At 38.0% G+C, this 21,819-nt stretch overlaps 1 protein-coding gene across 4 annotated transcripts in view; it reads left to right on the top strand.

Annotated features, from left to right (window-relative positions):
• Positions 1-21,819, top strand: part of immp1l (inner mitochondrial membrane peptidase subunit 1) — a 62,376-nt gene that overhangs the window by 25,667 nt on the left and 14,890 nt on the right. For 3 of the 4 annotated variants that reach the window (XM_062026617.1, XM_062026601.1, XM_062026625.1), the window contains exons 2-4: positions 2,908-3,018; positions 3,091-3,179; positions 8,694-8,820. In XM_062026617.1, the coding sequence (XP_061882601.1) occupies positions 2,914-3,018; positions 3,091-3,179; positions 8,694-8,820 (321 nt within the window). In that variant the 5' untranslated portion in view covers positions 2,908-2,913. Of the gene's footprint in view, positions 1-667; positions 713-2,907; positions 3,019-3,090; positions 3,180-8,693; positions 8,821-21,819 lie in introns of those variants that run through there. The other variant, XM_062026607.1, reaches the window with a different exon arrangement.

Genomic DNA, 21,819 nt, shown 5'->3' with positions numbered 1-21,819 from the left:
ACATACACACACATATACATACATATACACAGTTCGTCAGCCCCGACAACCACCGCGCGAGTGCGCGCTGCCACCAGTCACAACATCAGCCACCCCCCTGCACCAGACCCAGCAGCCACGGGCGCCCACACCACAAACAAACGGCAGCAGAAACAGCAGCTGCAATACCCCCAGACAGCCAGCACCATCCATTCATCCATCCATCTTCTTCCGCTTATCCGAGGTCGGGTCGCGGGGGCAGCAGCCTAAGTAGGGAAGCCCAGACTTCCCTCTCCCCAGCCACTTCGTCCAGCTCTTCCCGGGGGATCCTGAGGCGTTCCCAGGCCAGCCGGGAGACATAGTCTTCCCAACGTGTCCTGCCAGCCAGCACCACCCAATCAAATCAAAGCGATAAAAAAAAACTGCGACCGGCAACCACACGCCAACAGGATCATGGAGATCAGCCAGCGCCAGCCCGCCAGTCACTCCAAACGCCAACATGCAAACAAGAGTCAACAACATCCCCCCTCCACCAAAAGACCCCACCACCCCAACTCAAACCCGCACAAACACACCACCGCCCAAACAACCGAGACACAGCATCCAGACCAGACATGGGGGCCGCGCCGCCACCACATCAAGTCACCAACAGAGACCCCACAGCGCAAGGTCGGGCCACACGGGCACGGACCCCACTCAACAGACACGCTCTTCAAGCAGACATTGAAACAAAGTATGTTGTAAAACTGTGAGAGCCAAAATACTTCTCTTCTTCCTTCTTAATCTTCTACGCGCAATAATTTGGTTCACAAAATTTTGACTTTGATTGCACAAAATCCTTGAAATTGCCACCAATGCGCCAGTGCTAACGGATGTAAACAGTGATATGCGCTTCTAAAATACCCGTTTTTAGCACTTCTGATTAGTTGTTGTTGCAGTAAGTCAGCCATATACAATGTATTGTTTTACATTTATATAAGGTAACGTCACTGTAGTGTAAACTACATTTATTTAATGTGGTATATACTCTGTACATCGCTAGCTATAGGGTCTGTGTTTCCTCTTAATCCTCCGTATTTGAAGGTTGCAGAAAGAGTGCAAATTTTCCAATGAGTTGTTTATAGTTAGAAAAAGCAAGTGTAAAAATGGCTTTTGTGGGTGTGGACATTTTGATTTCAGACATCGTAACTAGAACACTCACACGTCATTCTCAGCTTCGACTTCCAACTTCCGAGGTAAATGGAACGTAGCATGAGACTGACTAGAGCTGAAGCCAATTTTACTTCCGTAAACACTACAGTACGTGCAACGTCATGACATCATGTCCACATGCCGGTCAGATTGCATTCACATTAGTAATCACATTTTTTTTGTAATGTGAACAGCCACTAAAAAGTTTGGATTTGACAAAAAAATCAGAAATGGACATCGGACCCAGCAGTGTGAAACGTCGCCATTGTTTTAGTAAATCAAGTTGATAAACGCAGGCTTTTCATTCACACATCTTGGCGGTGTGCAGAGCGACTGCTAGTGATCATTCTCCACTGTGCTTTTTTTTTATCATACATGGTATCATCATTACTGTTCGGAAAATTACTTTTAAAAAGTAATTATAGCTACTTGTTACTTTACAAAAAAGTAATTGAATTACTGACGTAATTATATTTTAATAAATGTAATTACTAGGAAAGAAATGAAGGCGTAACTTTAAAAAAAAAATACTTCAAATATCTGGCTTATGCATTTGAGAGTTTGTGTACCTTTAAAAGGGGGTGCCTGTTGCCCAGTGATGTGTAACAGAGTGTTTGTTAGCTTAGCAGTGGCAGTTTGTTGGCAGTTACGGCAGCTCTTTTGAATCTTTTCACTGGATTGGGTTGCCTCTGATTAATAACGAGATTGAATGTGCTTCCAAGGCTGTCATGTCTTCTGATCCACAAAGGGGGTGTTGTTTGGATTGCAAGCTGATGCTTTTCACTTCAATCATTGATTTGTTCTCTTGTAGTTATTAGTAGTGAGTATGTGTGACGTTGCGTCTTTCTATTTGATATCAAGTTCATTTTCGTGTGTAGTTATGGTTATTGAGGGTGGTTGCTATACTTAGTAAAATGATATTTCCTGCATTGAACTTGCTGTGCTTCTGTCACTGTCTTGTTTACATAGAACCACATCAAAAGTAGCACGCTATGTTACACCAGAACAGTAACTATGTCCATATGGACACAATTAATTGGATAAAAAGTCCAATTGGAATAAAAATGCTTTATGTAAACACGCCATTCGGAATATTCTGACCCGATCAAACACGTGCAGATCAAAATTTAATTCCGATCGGGAGGTTTATGCCAATAGTCATGCGGATTGGAGCGCTTGAAAACACTTCTTCCGAAATTCAGTTTGAAATTATCCTTACTGCACATGTCTTTCAATCAATCAATCAATGTTTATTTATATAGCCCTCAATCACAAGTGTCTCAAAGGGCTGTACAAGCCACAACGACATCCTCGGTACAGAGCCCACATACGGGCAAGGAAAACTCACCCCAGTGGGACATCAATGTGAATGACTATGAGAAACCTTGGAGAGGACCGCATATGTGGGTAACCCCCCCCCCTCTAGGGGAGACCGAAAGCAATGGATGTCTTTGATGTCCACCATACATTTGTGGTGGAAGGGGAACTAAATGAAATAGTCTCACAATAGAAACATAATTAAAATTCTCTGTTACTATTGGCACAAATTGACTTAATTCTTTATTTGAATATGAAGCTCTGGTAAACATATGTCAGTAAAATACTGTCGACTTAGTATCTTGTACTGAGGCTCCAATGTATTTGTCATGTCCGTAATTCTCAACAACACTGTACAGTCTCAAGTATTTTACAATGAAAAGCGCTATTGAAGAGAATATTAATATATTTGCTCTGTAGGTGAAGATGTTTCGCCGTGTTCTCGGGAAGACCTTAGGGTTTGTTGGCTACACCATCCAGTATGGCTGCATTGGACATTGTGCCTTTGAGTACATCGGAGAGATTGTGGTGGTTTGTATAATTGCAGAGTTAACGGCTGATCAAATTTATCCTCAAATTACATTTGCTGTTGTTGTTTTCCAGTGCTCCGGTCCATCAATGGAGCCCACTATAGTGAACAAAGATGTCATTTTCTTGGATCGGATGAGTCGGCATCTTTGCAAAATACAAAAGTGGGTAACAGCTGTATACCAAGCATATTATATATAACGTATTTTTCGAACTATAGGGCACACTTAAAATCCTTTCCTTTTCTCAAAAATTTACTGTGCACCTTACGACCCCTTGCGCCTAATGTAATGATTCTGGTTGTGCTTAACGACCTTGAAGCAATTTTATTTTGTATATGGTGTGATGATAAGTGTGACCAGTAGATTGCAGTCACAAAAAGAGATACGTATGTACTGTAGGTTGACGCCTGTTAAATAAATGACACTAGCAAGCAAGCCCAAAACTTTGATATTTCTTTGAGAACATAGAACATTACACACAGCACTCAAAAATCTGTCAACATGTTTTAGTACAATTTTGGTAAGCTACAAAGCCACACCGTTTGATAGATTGTCGGCGCGTTACGTTTACCGTAGTCAGACTGCTTCAACATACGGGTATTATTTTGGTGTATGTGTATGAGGACCCCAAAATGGCACCTATTAGGAGGCATTTTGTTTCGACCTATTACGCAAAACCAACTTTTCTTATTTATTGGTTCCTGCTGTATTTGGGATCTGCAAAAGTCCAGAACATTTGCACGCGTCTGCCATTGTAATCCGCGCCGTAGTCAATAAGATCCTACTTTTTCTCTATCCTCTTGTTGTGGGGCATTCATTCTCTGCTGTTGCCATTTCTAATTCCACATTTGATTTTGAGAATGAAGTGGATCCAGAGACTCATCTAGACTCATCCAGAGACTCCAGAGGCACATTTGATTTTGATAATGAAGTGGATCCAGACACTCATATATTTATGCATATTAATAGTTCTTGCCGGTATTAAACTGAGGAACAACTTGATGACGTAGGCATAGAAATTACATTTTCTTTGATTCATTTTATTTGTAGAAGTCTACCAAAACACTTTAATAAAATCAAAAATGTTTTAGAGTCACTTAAAGGTAGATTTAAAGTAATTGCTTTATCTGAAACATGGATAAAGAAAGGCAAGGAGGTTGATCTGAAATTAAAGGACTATGATCTGTATGTCACTAGCAGAGACAACAGGACTGGAGGAGGGGTGGCCCTCTATTTATATAATGAACTAAAATGCAGACCAGTTAAATGTATGACAATGGCCATAAATGATTTAATGGAGTGTGTAGCTGTTGAGATAGAATTAGAACAAAACAGAAACATTGTTGTTGCATGTGTATATAGAAAACCAGGATCAAAAGTGGAAACCTTCATGGATAAATTAGAGGAAATGATTAATGGTCTAAATAAAAATAGGACTATCGTAATTTGTGGAGATTATAATATTGATCTTTTAAAGGTAGATTCACATAAACAAACATCAGATTTTTTAGAGATATTATATGAAAAAGGGCTGTACCCATTAATTACAAAGCCTAGCAGAATAACCACAACTAGTGCAACCTTAATAGACAATATATTTACAAATGTTTTAGGGATTCACATCACTACTGGGTTAGTGATGAATGACATAAGTGATCATCTGCCTATATTTGCAATATTTGACTATCAATTCCCTAAAAGAACATATCATCAAATACTTAAGAGGAAAAGAAGTGTCAATCATATTAACAACTTCAGGAGTTACCTATTAAAACAAGAATGGAAAGAGGTGTACACAGACGATATAAACACTGCCTATGATTATTTTCTTAAACATTATATTACTCTGTATAACAAGCATTGTCCTGAGGTTCCATGCAGATCTAAACAAAGGCAAAATAATGCACCTTGGATGATAAACAGTTTGAAAAATGCATGTAAAAAGAAAAATAGACTTTATAAGGAGTTTATCAAATCAAGAACAGAGAATGCTGAAAAACGCTATAAGAACTACAAAAACAAGTTGACCAATATATTGAGACAAGCAAAAAGGGAATATTACAAAAGAATGTTGCATGAAAATAAAAACAACATGAAGGCTACATGGAATATTTTGAATAAAGCAATAGGGAATAGGACAAGGTGAACAGAACTACCTAGATATTTAAAAAAAGATAATATGTTAATTGAAAACAAAGATGAAGTTGTCAATGAATTAAAACAATTCTTTGTAAATGTAGGACCTAGCTTAGCAAACAAAATACCGAGAGCTAATGATCAATCAGGGGGTGTCTGGAAAAGGGAAAATAGGGTTATGCAGTTAATGTTTCTTAGTGAAGTGACTAATATTATCTGTGGTTTATAAACTAAAAAACAAGACCTCAACAGACAATGAGGGTATTGACATGAAAATAATAAAAAACACAATTGATTGCATCATTAAACCATTACATTATATAATTAATTGTTCTTTTAAAGTAGGAGTTTTCCCAGACAGTATGAAAACAGCTAAGGTCATACCTTTATTTAAAACCGGAGATAAACATACATTTGGTAATTATAGACCGGTATCTCTCCTATCTCAATTTTCAAAAGTGCTTGAAAAACTGTTTGTTAATAAATTAGACTGCTTTATTGAAAAACATAAATTATTAAATGAAAGTCAGTATGGATTTCGATCAAATAAGTCTACGAGCTTGGCCATCATGAACATTATTGAAGATATGACAACTGCAATTGATCAAAATAAATACACAATAGGAGTGTTCATTGATTTAAAGAAGACATTTGACACTATAGATCATCAAATTCTCATTTCTAAATTATATACTTATGGAGTTAGAGGAGTTGCACTGGACTGGTTAATCAGCTATTTACAACGACGACAGCAATATGTTGAGTTCGATGATCATAGGTCAGAATGTATGAATATTGAATGTGGAATTCCACAAGGTTCGATTTTAGGATCCAAACTTTTTATTTTATATATAAATGATATTTGTGGGGTTTCGAAAATTTTACAGTATGTATTATTCGCAGACGATACAAATGTATACTGTTCAGGAGATGATTTGAAAATCTTAGCCGATAATATTGAAGAGGAAATGGTTAAACTAAAATTGTGGTTTGATGTAAATAAATTATCTTTAAACTTGGAAAAGACTAAATTTATGGTATTCAGTAATAAAAGAAAGATAGAAGTTAGTTTATCCATAAACAATGTGAAAATTGAGAAGGTGTCTGAAATCAGATTTCTTAGGGTCATCTTAGATGAAAAGTTGACATGGAAAGCTCATATATTGCACGTGAAAAATAAGGTATCTTTTTAAAGATTAAAGTACCAATGATTGTCACACACACACTAGATGTGGCAAAATTTGTCCTCTGCATTTGTCCCATCCCCTTGGGGAGCAGTGGACAGCAGCGGCGCCGCGCCCGGGAATCATTTTGGTGATTTAACCCCCAACTCCAACCCTTTGTTGCTGAGTGCCAAGCAGGGAGGTTATGGGTCCCATTTTTATAGTCTTTGGTATGACTCGGCTGGGATTTGAACTCCAACCTACCGATCTAAAAGTTTATTTATTTTGAACAAGGTTAAATACAGTTTCCCATATAATACAATGAGAATGTTATATTGCTCAATTATTGTACCTTATTTCAATTATTGTGCAGAAATATGGGGAATACATATCACAGCAACATAATGCCTTTATTTCTTTTACAGAAAAGAGCAATTCGTATCATTTTTACAGTAGGATATGGAGACCACACAAATCCACTCTTCATTAGGTCAGGATTATTAAAACTAAAATACATTGTAGAATTGCATATTCTATTAGTGATGTTCAAAGCTAGGAATAAAGTTCTTCCGAAGGACTTACAAAAGTTATTTGTGTTCACGTCTGAAGATGAGAACCACAGAAGGCCGTATGATTTTAAACATCCAAGAGTGCGAACAAATTTGAAGCAAATGTGCTTGTCTGTTGCTGGTGTGAAAGCATGGAATTCTCTAGACAAAGACTTAAAAAGTTGCAAGAATATCTTTGAATTTAAAAAGAGTTACAAAAAGAGACAACTGGAATTATATCAAACTGATTTTTGATTTTGATTGGACGTGTCATTTTGAAAATGCTTAAACAAAAATTAAAAGTATGTTGGAGTTGGGGTGTTGGTGGAGGGAACAGTGATAAAGTCATCTAAAATAATTTGTGTTAAAAAGGGGGCAGATAAATATAAGAATAGTATTCTTCCATCTGATCATGCAAATGTATAAGAAACAAAAAAACAATGAAAGTGTCAACTGTATATGGCTTGTATATATGCATTTTCATGAGATGAATAAAAAGAAATTATGAATACAAAGTAGCGTACAGTTCTAACTTGTATCTGTCAATAGACTCGCTATGGAAGCGCTAAAAACTACCGCCGGTACAGCAAAAATGACGGGGAGAAGACACTGTCGAAGTGGAGCCTCGTTAATAAGACCGCTCACAAAAGAGCGCATCCTGAAGAGACGGTCAGAAAGTGGCTTGAAGATGTTCTGTAAAACATCATTTAGGCAACTATTTGACCAAAGAACCAATTACCGTAATTTCCGGACTATAAGCCGCACCTGACTATAAGCCACACCAGCTAAATTTAGGGGAAAATACAGATTGCTCCACATATAAGCCGCACCCGACTATAAGCCGCAGGGTTTTGATGTGTAATTACCGTAGTATATAGGGGTTCCTGCTACCACGGAGGGGATTGTCGGGACAGAGATGACTGTTTGGGAACGCAAAGCGTCCCATTTATTAACAATAAATATTTCAATCATTCAATCAAACTTTCACATCTTTGACATGGCGAACAGCATTCGTGCAGAGTACAAATAATACAACGGTGCAAAGTAATACAAAGTGCTCGCCTGTACGTTATCAAAATAACCAGCCTACCGGTATATGAAAAGTCAGTCTTTAATCATTGTGTCATTGTCTTCCTCCTGCGTACCAAAACCACCGAAATCCTCTTCGTCGGTGTCGGAGAAGAACAGGCCGTAAATAAGCCGCACCCTTGTATAAACCGCAGGGACCAGAACGAGGGGAAAAAGTAGCGGCTTATAGTCCGGAAATTACGGTACATGTTATGTAGACCACCAGGAAGTGTTTTAAATGTAGAAAAAAAAAATCATACTAAGACCCCTTTACTGCGCTTTACAATCTGGTGCACCTTATGTTTGAAAATAAACCTGAACAGACCCGCTCAACAGCACTGCGCCTTATAATCCGGTGCGCCCTATGGTCCGAAAAATAAGATGTTGTTCTATATGTGCTGAGTAACTACTGTACAGTATATGCCCACTCATGTATTTACTTTAAATAAATACAAAACATAATGGAAAAGTTTGTTTTTTATGTGAATCAATGTCATTTGAACATTAAGAAATCCAAAATGTTTTAGGTAATTAATTTGTAATATTATTATTCATTATTAACAACTTTTAATAATAACATCAAATGTCATGGCTAATGTTTACATTTTCCGATCTTTGTGACACTTTAATGTTTTTTAGTGCTTCAACTTTTTTTTTTAAATCAATATATATTTGTGTTTTGTTTAAGTTTTTAGATGCACTATGTTTTACATATCAGTTAAAAAGTCTGACTCAATAACTGCATGCATGTTTTTTTCCAGGGGTGATATTGTCGTTGCAAAAAGCCTGTTCGACCCCAATATGAATATTTGCAAAAGGGTCATTGCATTGGAAGGTGATAAAGTCTCCACAAGTGGTCCATCAGATCTTTTCAAGACCCACACATTTGTGAGTATACGGACAGTAAATTTTAAATTGTAGTAAACAAGTGGTACTTCGGCTTACAAATGCCCCCGCTCCCAGGTTTTTGGGGATTTGAGATGTCTCAGGTTAATAGGCTGCGAGCAAAAATGTAGGTCATGAGCAACTTCTGAATATCACTGTTACAATAATCGCTGAAGCCGAATTAGTCAGTAAAGGCTATGATATTAATAACATCTGCAGGTGCGTTAAAACATTATTTTTAACTGCAAACCACAAGAATATGTTGAAGCTGTTAATTGTGTGTTTGATGGACAAGCAGTTCGCATGAGATGCCATTGAAGTCTGCTTTTCGAGGTAAAAACTGTACAATATTACATTACGTAATTAAACTACTGTAGTTGTTTGTAGTACTTTCTATTGTATGTATTTAAAGTTAGTTTTTCTCATCAGTCATGTTTGTTGTTAAAATTGTGGATTTTTTTGGGGTCATTTTATGTTCATGTTCATTTCAATGGGAAATTTTGATTTGAGATCGAGCATTTCTGGTCACTGGCTCCATTACAGAACAGCTTCAACTTGTAAGGTGAGGTACCACTGCACTTTATGTTGCTGATTTGTGGGTTTGAGTGGGTTCGACTACTTGTTTACATTTTTTTAAGCACATTTTTAATGAATTTTTTTTTAGAGGGAACATATATAACAATATACAGGCAAATGAAAATATATCCTAGTTGGAATAGTGCAAAACTTAAGTTACTTATTTTGTTAAAGAAAATCAATAATAAACAAAACATAGTGCGATTGTGGGAACATGTATTCATTTTTGTCACCCTTCCAATAGGATACTTACTGTTAAAAAGTGATTATATACCAAACGTAATTTATTTTTTCTAAATTAATTAATCCATCTTTTCTTTAACAGGTCCTTCCTCAAATATATTGAGTAATTTTCTGAGTTTCTCAATTTTTCCTTTATAATTTCCAGCTATAGATTCTAAGTCGGAGGTTTGAGTTCATACCATTGTCTTGTGATGGCTTTTCTTGAAGCTGTAAAAAGGATAGGATAGACCTTTATTTATCCCACAAAGGGGAAATTACATTGTTGCAGTGCAGGTTTTTACATACAGTAACAGAAGTAAAGTGTAATGAAAAACTATTTTTTTAAAATAAATACTACATATTTTTCACTAATATGTATAGCAAGAAGATAAAATACAACTAAAAAACACAAACATCAATATTGCACACTAAAAAAAATGCACATAAGTGCATTGTAAAGTCTTATGGCTGTGGGGAGAAAGGACCCGTGATAGCGCTCCTCCTTGCACTGTGGATGTAACAGTCTAATGCTGAAGGAGCTACTCAGGGCCTCCACAGTGCTGTGCATGGGGTGAGAGGGATTGGACATTATGGAAGAAAAAAAAAATGTTTTTTTTTTTTTTTGTCATAAAGAAATACAATCATGTGTGCTTACGGACTGTATTCCTGCCGACTGTATTGATTTATATTGATATATAATGTATATATTGTGTTTTTTATGTTGATTTAATTTTTTTTTAAAAAAAATATATATATATATATATATTTCATTTTTTTTTTTTTTATTTCTTGTGCGGCCTCCACGGCCCGGTGGTTTGGGACCACTGCTATAGAGGACAATAAATGCACTGTCATTAGGGCACGCCCTTAATTTAGTTGTTAGGATGAAAATCGGGGCAAATATTCTCCGATTTTCATGAGAGGCACTGAGATCCGTAAGTCTCCTGGGAAAGTCGGGAGGGTCGGCAAGTATGCAGCTGAGCCGCATCAGAGTGGTCAAAGAGCCGCATGCGGCTCCGGAGCCGCGGGTTGCCGACCCCTGAGCTAGGTGATGGTCCACTCCCACCTCCTCCAGTTTCACCCACAGCAGATGCTGTTGAAAGCACTGGAGAAGTCAAAGAACATGACTCTCACCGAACTTCTTGCAGTCTCCAGGTGGGCGAAGGCTCGATGCAGCAAGTAGATGATGGTATCATCCATCATATAAGAAAATTGCAAGGGGTCCATTGCTGACGCGCGTAGGTGGCTGAGGATTATCCACTTCATGGTCTTTATGAGGTCGGAGGTCAGGGCAACAGGTCTGAAGTGGTTCGGCTCCTTAGGAGGAGGTGTTTTAGGGATTGGAACCACACAAGAGCTTTTCCAGGCTGAGGCTCAGGTTAAAAATGTTATGGACCACAACAGTTAACTGTTCCGCACATTCCCTGAGTAGCCTGGAACTGATGCCATCTGGACCTGTAGCCTTCCTGACCTTATTCCTTCCCAACTCCCTCCTCACTTGACCCAGACTGATGGAGTGATGGCTGGGTATGGTGAACTGGGCTGGTGTTTGTTGGGAAGGTGTGGACGATTCTGAGGCAAGTGTGGAGTGGTGTGGTGTGGATGTGAAGGGGTTGCAGTGTCAAACCTGTTGAAAAAAAACCATTGAGTTTGTTGGCCCACTCTTCGTCGCCAGAAGCCTGGTGACCACTTCCACCTCTTCCATGACCGGAAATCTGTTTCAGGCTGGTCCACACTTCACAGATATTATGTTGCTCCAGCTGTTGTTCCAGTTTTTGTTTGTAGTCCTTTCATACACCTCCTGATGTTATATTTGAGATCCCACTGAACTCTTCTCAGCTCCTCCTTGTTTACTGAGCTGAAAGCCCTCTTCTTCTCGAACCATCTTGGAGGGCACAGTGTTTTCCACACAGAAGTTTATATATCCTGTGATGCACTCAGTCAAACTGTCGATGTTCTCTCCATGTGGGCTGCAGATTACATTCCAGTCTGTGGTGTCAAAACAGTCCCTCAACCGCTCACATCGTCCACTGCATCACACTTCTCCTTTGTGGTGGCTGTTTTTTCCCCACAAGGATGTAATGTGGCAAAAGATGAACAAGGTTTCGATCAGAGCGTCCAAGAGGGGGTAGGGGGTGGCTGTGTGTGCATCCTTGAAATTAGCATACAGCAAGTCCAAGGTTTTACTGTCCCTTGTGTGGCACTTCACATACTGAGTGAAGGTAAGCAGGGTGGCAGAAAGAGTGGCTTGATTAAAGTCACCAGAGATAAGGAGAAGGGCTTGTGGGTGCTTTGATCGCAGCTGTGACACAGTCTTCTGTCACTCACATGCTGCGGAAGCGTCAGCCGAGGGGTAAATGTAAACAGTTATCACAATTACCAGTGAAAACTCCCTGGGGATGTACCGTGTTTTTCGGAGTATAAATCGCTCCGGAGTATAAGTCGCACCGGCCGAAAATGCATAATAAAGAAGGAAAAAAACATATATAAGTCGCACTGGAGTATAAGTCGCATTTTTGGGGGAAATTTATTTGATAAAACCCAACACCAAGAATAGACATTTGAAAGGCAATTTAAAATAAATAAAGAATAGTGAACAACAGGCTGAATAAGTGTACATTATATGACGCATAAATAACCACCTGAGAACGTGCCTGGTATGTTAACGTAACATATTATGGTTAGAGTCATTCAAATAACTATAACATATAGAACATGCTATACGTTTACCAAACAATCTGTCACTCCTAATCGCTAAATCCCATGAAATCTTATACGTCTAGTCTCTTACGTGAATGAGCTAAATAATATTATTTGATATTTTACGGTAATGTGTTAATAATTTCACACATAAGTCGTTCCTGAGTATAAGTCGCACCCCCGGCCAAACTATGAAAAAAAACTGCTACTTATAGTCTGAAAAATACGGTAATAAGGTCTAACGCTGACCGCCAGTAGTTCAATGTCCCTGCTACATAGTTGTTCTTTAATAGTGGTGTGATTAGAACCATGTGTTATTGACAAACACCGTCAGCCCACCTCCTTTTTTTCTACTGCTCTTAGCCAATGTCCGGTCCGCACAAATGAGTGAGAAATTGTCCAGGGAGACCAATGTGTCCGATATATGTTCATTTAGCCAGGACTCCGTGAAACACATGATGCTGCTTTCTTTATAATCCTGCTGCAGCCTTGTCAGTGCCGTCAGCTCGTCTATCTTGTTTGAGAGAGAGCAAACGTTTCCCATGACAACCGATGGTAAACATGGTTGAAACCTCCGCTTCCTCTCTCAACGCTTAACGCCAGCCCTGCAGCTTCGTCTTTTGCTCCGTATCGCCACTGGAATCTCTGGTTTCACCCCGTGGACTCCGATGTGGGAGAGAGCTAGCAACTGTTCTTTGGAGTAAACAACTGAGCCATGGCTAAAAGGCTCCCCGGAAGCAGATTTAAAAAGTCCACAAAAAAGTACCAGAAGTCACAAAAGTGCCACCCTTTATTGCGCAGTCCCGAAACAAAAAGGTAAAAACACATGAAAACAATAGTGAAACATTAAAGAACGCAAAGGAGAATATCAAAGAGTACAAAGAAACTGTAACAGGCAGCCACTTCAGCGGCGCCATCTTGGAAGAAAAAAAAAAGCACCTTAGCCAAATAACAATCCTCTGCCCATGCCACTATGTGTCCCATATACTGTACATAGTACACATGTAATTGGAATATTATATCCTAGCTCTTTGGAAAAACCTGACTGTACTTGCCAAAATTATTTCAGTTTTACTCAACTCCTAAAAATATGTGAATGGTGTGAATTTAAGGAGACACATTGCCTCTAACATGGCTAATGTATTGATAATCTTTTACTTTGAATCTTAGGTGTAATAAAATAAACAAACCATGTTTTTTCCAATTAAACGCCCTCCATAGTTGTCGTGGAAGTTAACTGGGTTTCACATATATTGTACTGACTACCTGTTTCACTCTAATTGGACAAAAACAATCTCTTTACTTAATGAAAATGTCTTTGCTCACTGTGACTCCCATAATTGTTAACGTTTTATACGCCAAAGTCCAATTTTGTACTATTGGTCAAAGTATCATCTTTTGACAACACCTATGTTTTTTCAGTGAGAAACTAGAAAGTGAGCAGAGGTTCTGTTGGTGAAACGACTGTCATTGCTTTTCTATTACTGCTCTCCCCAAACGCCCACAGCTCAGGCCTGCAATCTCTCTGAAGCCTGTTGGAGTTAGTGCCAGCTGAATAGACAGACTGATAGGTGGGCGGAGGTGTGTGTTTGTGTGTATACATTGTTCTGCAAACCAAAGATTGCATTTAGGTCGCATGTCTTTGAATTGATTATGTCCTATGGACTAAAGGCAAGCTTTTGAGTGGGTCTGGCGAAACGTTGGCCAAGTATCGTTCAGTGTATGAAATACAATATATTTTCCTGTTCTATTAGATTCATGTCCCCAAACGGAAAACTCAACTTGTGATAGCATACATACAGTATACAGTCGTGGTCAAAAGTTTACATACACTTGTAAAGAACATAATTTCATGGTTGTTTTGAGTTTCCAATAATTTCTAATACTCTTATTTTTTTGTGATAGAGTGATTGGAGAACATACTTGTTGGTCACAAAAAATATTCATGAAGTTTGGTTCTTTTATGAATGTTAATACTTGGTTACATGTCCCTTAGCAAGTGTCACTGCAATAAGGAGCTTTTGGTAGCCAGCCACAAGCTTCTGGCAAGCTTCTGGTTGAATTTTTGACCACTCCTCTTGACAAAATTGGTGCAGTTCAGCTAAATTTGTTGATTTTCTGACATGGACTTGTTTCTTCAGCATTGTCCACATGCTTAAATCAGGACTTTGGAAAGGCCATTCTAAAACCTTATTTATAACCTGATTTAGCCATTCCTTTACCACTTTTGACGTGTGTTTGGGGTCATTGTCCTGTTGGAACACCCAACTGCGCCCAAGACCCAACCTCCAGGCTGATGATTTTAGGTTGTCCTGAAGAATTTGGAGGTAATCCTCTTTTTTCATTGTCCCATTTACTCTCTGTAAAGCACCAGTTCCATTGGCAGCAAAACAGGCCCATGCTTGATGGTAGGCATGTTGTTCCTGGGATTAAAGGCCTCACCTTTTCTCCTCCAAACATATTGGTGGGTATTGTGGCCAAACAGCAACATTTTTGTTTCATCTGACCACAGAACTTTCCTTCAGAAGGTCTGTCTTATCTTTGTCCATGTGATCAGCAGCAAACTTTAGACGAGCCTTAAGGTGTCGCTTCTGGAGCAAAGGCTTCCTTCTTGCATGGTAACCTCTCAGTCCATGGTGATGCAAAACACGCTTGACTGTGGACACTGACACCTGTGTTCCAGCAGCTTCCAATTCATTGCAGACCTGCTTTTTGGTGGTTCTCGGTTGACTGTTGACCATCCTGACCAATTTTCTCTCAGCAGCAGGTTATAGCTTGCGTTTTCTTCCTGATCGTGGCAGTGACAAAACTGTGCCATGCACTTTATACTTACAAACAATTTTCTGCACAGTTGCTCTTGGTACCATAAGATGCTTTGAAATGGCTCCAAATGACTTTCCTGATTTGTTCAAGTCAATGATTAATTTTTTCAGATCTGTTCCTTTGACTTTCCCTTTGTCACATTTGTAGCTGAGTCTGACTGCATCATCAGAGCCCTATTTAAATGGGCTCAGAAAAGTCAACAGGTGTCGTCAATCATATTCACTCACATGAAGTTAAGAGGCCATGCCATGAAGCTAATTTGATTTGATTGTAACTTTTTTACATCACCAAAATTGATAATGTATGTTGCTGTATATATACTTTTGACCCAGCAGATTTGGTCACATTTTCAGTAGACCCATAATTAATTCATAAAAGAACCAAATTTCATGAATGTTTTTTGTGACGAACAAGTATGTGCTCCAATCACTCTATCACAAAAAAATAAAAGTTGTAGAAATTTCCGTATTTTTCGGATTATAAGTCGCAGTTTTTTTCATAGTTTGGCCGTGGGTGCGACATATACTCCGGAGCGACTTATGTGTGAAATTATTAACACATTACCGTAAAATATCAAATAATATGATTTATCTAATTCATGTAAGAAACGAAGCAAATGGCAGCAATCGTCACACACACGTCAGCAATCGTCACTCACACATCAACCATTAAGAATTTGGCGGGGGAGGGTCATGGCAGAAGTGCATTGTGGGCCATGGGATGCTAACTGTTATATGCTATATGCTACTGCCGTACCTATTAAAATGGATCACATCAACATTGGTGGTAACTTCTAAAAACTGAGAAGGGCTGAACTAAAATGGCACTGAAAAGGAAATCATATACTGCAGATTACAAGCTGGACGTAGTGAAATATGCAGCAGAGAACGGCAATCGAGCAGCAGAAAGAAAGGACATACCAGAGGCGACACCGGGAAGGAAGATTTCAATCGGGAGTGACAGATTGTTTGGTAAATGTATAGCATGTTCTATATGTTATAGTTATTTGAATGACTCTTGCCGTTCTCAGTTGGTTATTTGTGCGTCATATGGCGTACACTTATTCAGCCTGTTGTTCACTATTCTTTATTTATTTTAAATTGCCTTTCAAATGTCTATTCTTGGTGTTGGATTTTATCAAATAAATTTCCCCCAAAAATGCGACTTATACTCCAGTGCGACGTAGATATGTTTTTTTCCTTCTTTATTGTGCATTTCTGGCCGGTGCGACGTATACTCCGGAGAGACTTATAGTCCGAAAAATACGGTATTGGAAACTGAAGACAGCCATGATATTATGTCCTTCACAAGTGTATGTAAACTTTTGACCACAACTGTATGTATCTTACTTTTGGAGGGATATCAACAGCATAATGTTGTTATTTATATTTTTATATAAATTAAATTATACATTTTTTTTATTTTTAAGTCAACAGCATTTTTATTTTTAAATCAACAGCATAATGTTGTAATTTATTATTGGCTTACAGGATAGTAAGATAAAGAGATAAAGTGGTTGACAAGCTTTGTGTTTTAGGGTATAGTCCCACTTTGAATGTAAAGGCATACTCTCAACAGGCCATTCATAACAAACTGGATTTGGGCGGGATTGGCCCCACGCGCTCACTCTGACCATTCATTTATTCATGTAGGGCGAGACGTTTATGTCTAAAAAAATATTATTTCGATTGATATTGTAATTGTAATCAAGATTAATTACATGATTATTTATTAATTTGAAAATATACGTGTTCATTGTACCACCAAAACTCAACTTCATACTGTATTTAGGTAAAAAGAAAACCCGGATATAAATTTGTAACAAATAAACTACATCAGGTAAAATAATAATAATAATAACAATAATTTAAAATAATAATAGCAATATAAAAACATGCCTCGGGATCCCCCGAGAGAAACTAGAAGAAGTGGCTGGGGAGAGGGAAGTCTGGGCTTCTCTGCTTAGGCTGCTGCCCCTGCAACCCGACCTCAAATAATCGGAAGAAGATGGACGGATGGCTGGATGAATATAGAAACAATACAATTCGGTTTTTCCGTTTTAATTGCTTTTAATGAAATTTTTTACCTTTCACACTGATTTTACCACCATAGAATGTGTGCTTTTTGTGTCAAAAAAGTAATAAAATGTTTATTAATTAAATGCAAAAATATCCATGTTTATTGGTGCAATACATCTTTGGACACTTTTGACCAGTATTTGAGGTCAAAGCATAATACATCTGTAAATGTATCAATATGCTTTAAAGGAGCCGTATGTAGTAATGTGGCCAGAAATGGTACTGCAATCACAGTCAAAATTCTGTTGTCCCCTCCCTCTCTCCCTGACTAAGGTTGCCAGATACACAACCGAATCCAGCTCGATCGACTGGGCTACTCCAAGGAACTTCAAACCTCCACTGCCTCTTACTAGAGGTTGAGGTGCTACGACCATAATATTTGAATAGACAAACGTTTTTATCAATAACAAATCTATTACAACACATTTTACACTGAAATGTGACTATTTTCAGGAAGAAGTACGTCATGCCTGTATACAATATCGCAAAAAATGGCAATCGGTAACATTTTAGTATGGGAAACATATTCACCATTAATTAGTTGCTTATTAACATAGGGTTAGGTTTAGGGTTGGGGTTGGGGTTGGGGTTAGGGTTAGAGTTAGTGTTAGGGAAGACACTTAGTTAATGGCTTACTGCTTGTATAATAAGGCCATGCAGAATAAGGCATTAATAAGTACTTAATAATGACTAATTAAGAGCCAATATGTTACTAATTTGCATGTTAATAAGCAACTAGTTAATGGTGAATAGGTGTACCTTAAAATAAAGTGTTACCTGGCAATGATATGGTTATTGTCAGTACTATCAGAAAACAAAGACTAAAACTAACTACAACCAACGCTAGTACTGGTGAAAATAAGTAGAGCATGCTTAGCAGCCTAATGTACGCCTAAAACTAAAGAGGAGACATTTGACCAAGGTATGCCAACAGGCTACACGAATAAGGAATTATTTTATCATGTGATTTGGCTGTCTCCATACGTTTCACATTGCCATGATGACAGCTGTGCTAATGTTGGAACCCATTTCCTCAGCGTATCAGCATATTGAGAACGAAATAGAAACTGACACTACCCGTATCCACATAGGTTTTATTTGTCGAAAATATATTCTGCTCTCTCAGTTCGATTACACATCGATATACAGGCTAACAGGCATATATTTCCCCCTTTAGTCTATATGTCGATGTGTCATTGACCGGGCTAGCATGCTAAGCATTACACTAGGAGCCAAGCACCATCAAACTAAGCATTCCTTGCACGGACATACTAACTTTGTTAGACAAGACTGTATTGGAAAATATAGTTTACATACGAAATGTCAATTTCCATTTATTACAAGTAATAAGAAAACGTAAATGCCAGACTTAACTATCAAGGAGGAAATTAGCAAGTTTGTCGTGAGATGAAAAAATATTTCCCACGTTCAAACGTCTACATCTTTCAAAGGTATCCCCAATACAAATCCTCGTTTTGTTCCTGGCTTTGTTATGAATAAATTGAGAATCGTAACAACGCCTTTTAGATTTACTAAGGTCTGACATGTTTAGTAACTTTACCATTGGCAGTAGCCAGACGAAGAGGGCGGTGCGTAACTGGCAACCTGGATGTGACACACTCACAGACTTTCTAATTTGTCAAATGGTAGAGGGCGGGACATCGAAATTAAAACAATAACAAGATTTCGGGGCTGTAAATCAAATTTTGAAATGAGCATATCCCGGCTGAACTACTGTTATCAGTTATAGAGGTATTCGAAAAGAACAGGATTTATAAATGGCTTTTTAAATATCAGGGCCATTTAGTGATGACTTGACATTAAATTATTAAATACGGCTCCTTTGAGTACATAATGCTTGTGTAAGGTACTTTTTTGAAACCTTCATTTTGTTAGCGCAATCAGACCAGATATAGCGCACCGCACTATTATTGTGAAGGGGGGAAGTGTGCTTTGCTGTTCTCAGCTTCATGAGTAAAGATGCGACTTGAGGCTCTATAAAAAAAATTAGAGAGCGCCTTTCAAGTCGCGACTGCTTTGCTGTTTTTACATTAATGTTACATTGATGGTGTCATTCACAGCAACACAAGCAGAAGAGATGTGTTGTGGGTAGGGTTGCAAAGGGGTGGAAAGTTTCCGCTAAATTTCCGGAAACTTTACGGAAATTTACCACGGGAAGTTAAGCTCGGGAAGTTTGGAAATATTGACCATTTTTTTGATTATTCAAAGTTGGACACCATCCATGGGAATTAATGGGAATATATGGGAATTAATGGGGAATTACAATAATTATATACTATTGGGCACTTGTCTATATGCTGCTGCATCTTTGTGTCACTTTTGACGTAGCTCTTTGCACAGTATTTGCAAATGTACACAGCCTTTTCGCCTACATTGGTTGGGGTGAAATGTCTCCACACAACAGATGATGTACGTGGCATTATTCTGTTTATTATTATTTATTCTTGTAAAACACTAATGCAATGCCACACACATATATACATAGTCAGCTAAACAATTGGAGTAGTCTTTAAAAATATTTTACTGATGGACAAATGAATAGAAATAGGCTAGATGAATAAATGAACACTCAATCAGCATGCTAAATCAAACTATAACCTACATCCTTGTATGACAACAGAATGGCTAGCAGAACAGAAGGCAGAGGAAACTACACGTTTTGATTTAGTATTTGCTGACTTTACAAATCACAAAAAAGGTAAATTCGGATCGCTAATGTTGTTAGCATAAATTAATGGGATTTAACATAGACAAAATTAGCATCATGGCTAACGGAGAAATATTTTCGGTTCATTATGAGACTGTGGTGGTACAAAAACCTAGCTAGCTAGAGATATTGGCCCCAAAATCATTTAACAAGTACAGGAACAGCTAGCCAGATTGAGTGGAAGTCTGCTGGAGTACTCTACAGTCATACAGTAACAACCAATTAAATCAGTTTGTTTTAGCTAATAATCATGCTGCAAGGTATAGCATGTTGCATTCAATGTTTATTCCTATTAATTTCCCATTAATTTCCGTTAATTATCGTTAAGTCCCATATATTCCCGTTAATTCCCATGGAAGGTTTCCAACTTTGAATATTCCTGGAATTTTGCAACCCTAGTTGTGGGTGTATGGATTGTTCTTGCGAGCTTTGTAGTTTAGTCGCTGTTTCAAATGGCCGCCTCTGCATTGTTTTGTTCTGGGCGGTGCCAGTTAAGTGATCGGACACATTTTCTAAACAAATGTTAATTTTCCTTACAATTACAGTATTTCACTCACATTTATGTCAATTTCCCTGATATTCTGGGTTTAACAGCAGATTCCGTTTTATTGGTCAATTATGTGACTCTTCGTGAATGCGAAAATCATATGTCTTACTTTTTTGTTGAGTTCAGTGATTATTGATTTGGCTTACTAACGCTGAGGTAAAGACAAAGTAGCAACCATGGTGAAATCTCAAACTTCTAGTAGATGTGCTCTGTTTTCATTCATTCGCTCAACATCCGTTCCAACATTTCAAGCTCCAGAATTTTCATGAATGTTGCATGGGCCATTATTTTATTTTTTTTCGATAATTCTATTTCTATGATCGTGAAAAGCCATAATTGAAATCGAAATCAAAATTAAATTAATTGCCCAGCCGTAGTGTATTGGCTTCTTCTATACTGTAGTATTGTTGCATGGCTTTGTGGATTTTTATGGAAATTGGCAGCTGTCATTAATTACTTGTGAAAAGTGCATTCTCATTAATTAAATTATTGTGTTCCCTCGCCACTTCACAGTTCACTTACTACGGTTTCAGTGCATTGCGTTTTTATAAATTGTAAATAGGCATTTTGTATACTTGCATTTAGGAATGTCACGGTATGGAAATTTATCACGGTTATTGTGACCAAAATTATCACAGTTATCATTATTATTGCGGTAATTTTATATTTAAAAAACTACTTATACTGAAATCTTTTAACCAAGTTTTATTTTTAAAAAAACACAAACACATTTAAAATGTATATATGTACCTCAAGTAGAAAGTTGAATGTGCATATGAAAGCAACACAAGCATTATAAACAAAGTAATATGGCATAAACAAAATAATACCATAAATAAATAAAAATAAATGTGAACATTTCGAAAGATGGCCCCTTATGGACATAAGACGTAATTGCACGTTTTGTCCATATACTGTATTTTTCGGATTATAAATCCATCCATCCATCCATTTTCTACCGCTTATTCCCTTTGGGGTCGCGGGGGGCGCTGGAGCCTATCTCAGCTACAATCGGGCGGAAGGCGCGGTACACCCTGGACAAGTCGCCACCTCATCGCAGGGCCAACACAGATAGACAGATCGCAGTTTTTATTTCATAGTTTGGCCGTGGGTGCGACATATACTCCGGAGCGACTTATACTCCAGTGCGACATATATATATTTTTTTCCTTCTTTATTGTGCATTTTCGGCCGGTGCGACGTATACTCCGGAGCGATTTATAGTCCGAAAAATACGGTAGATAAAAATAGTGTTTATGTATGAGGTCTAATCTTACACATATGACTGCACGATTATGGGCAAAATAATAATTAAGATTATATTCATC

The sequence above is a fragment of the Entelurus aequoreus genome, linkage group LG02 (genome assembly GCF_033978785.1).
Source record: "Entelurus aequoreus isolate RoL-2023_Sb linkage group LG02, RoL_Eaeq_v1.1, whole genome shotgun sequence".
Taxonomy (NCBI): domain Eukaryota; kingdom Metazoa; phylum Chordata; class Actinopteri; order Syngnathiformes; family Syngnathidae; genus Entelurus; species Entelurus aequoreus.
This window is presented reverse-complemented; position numbering and strand designations above follow the sequence as displayed.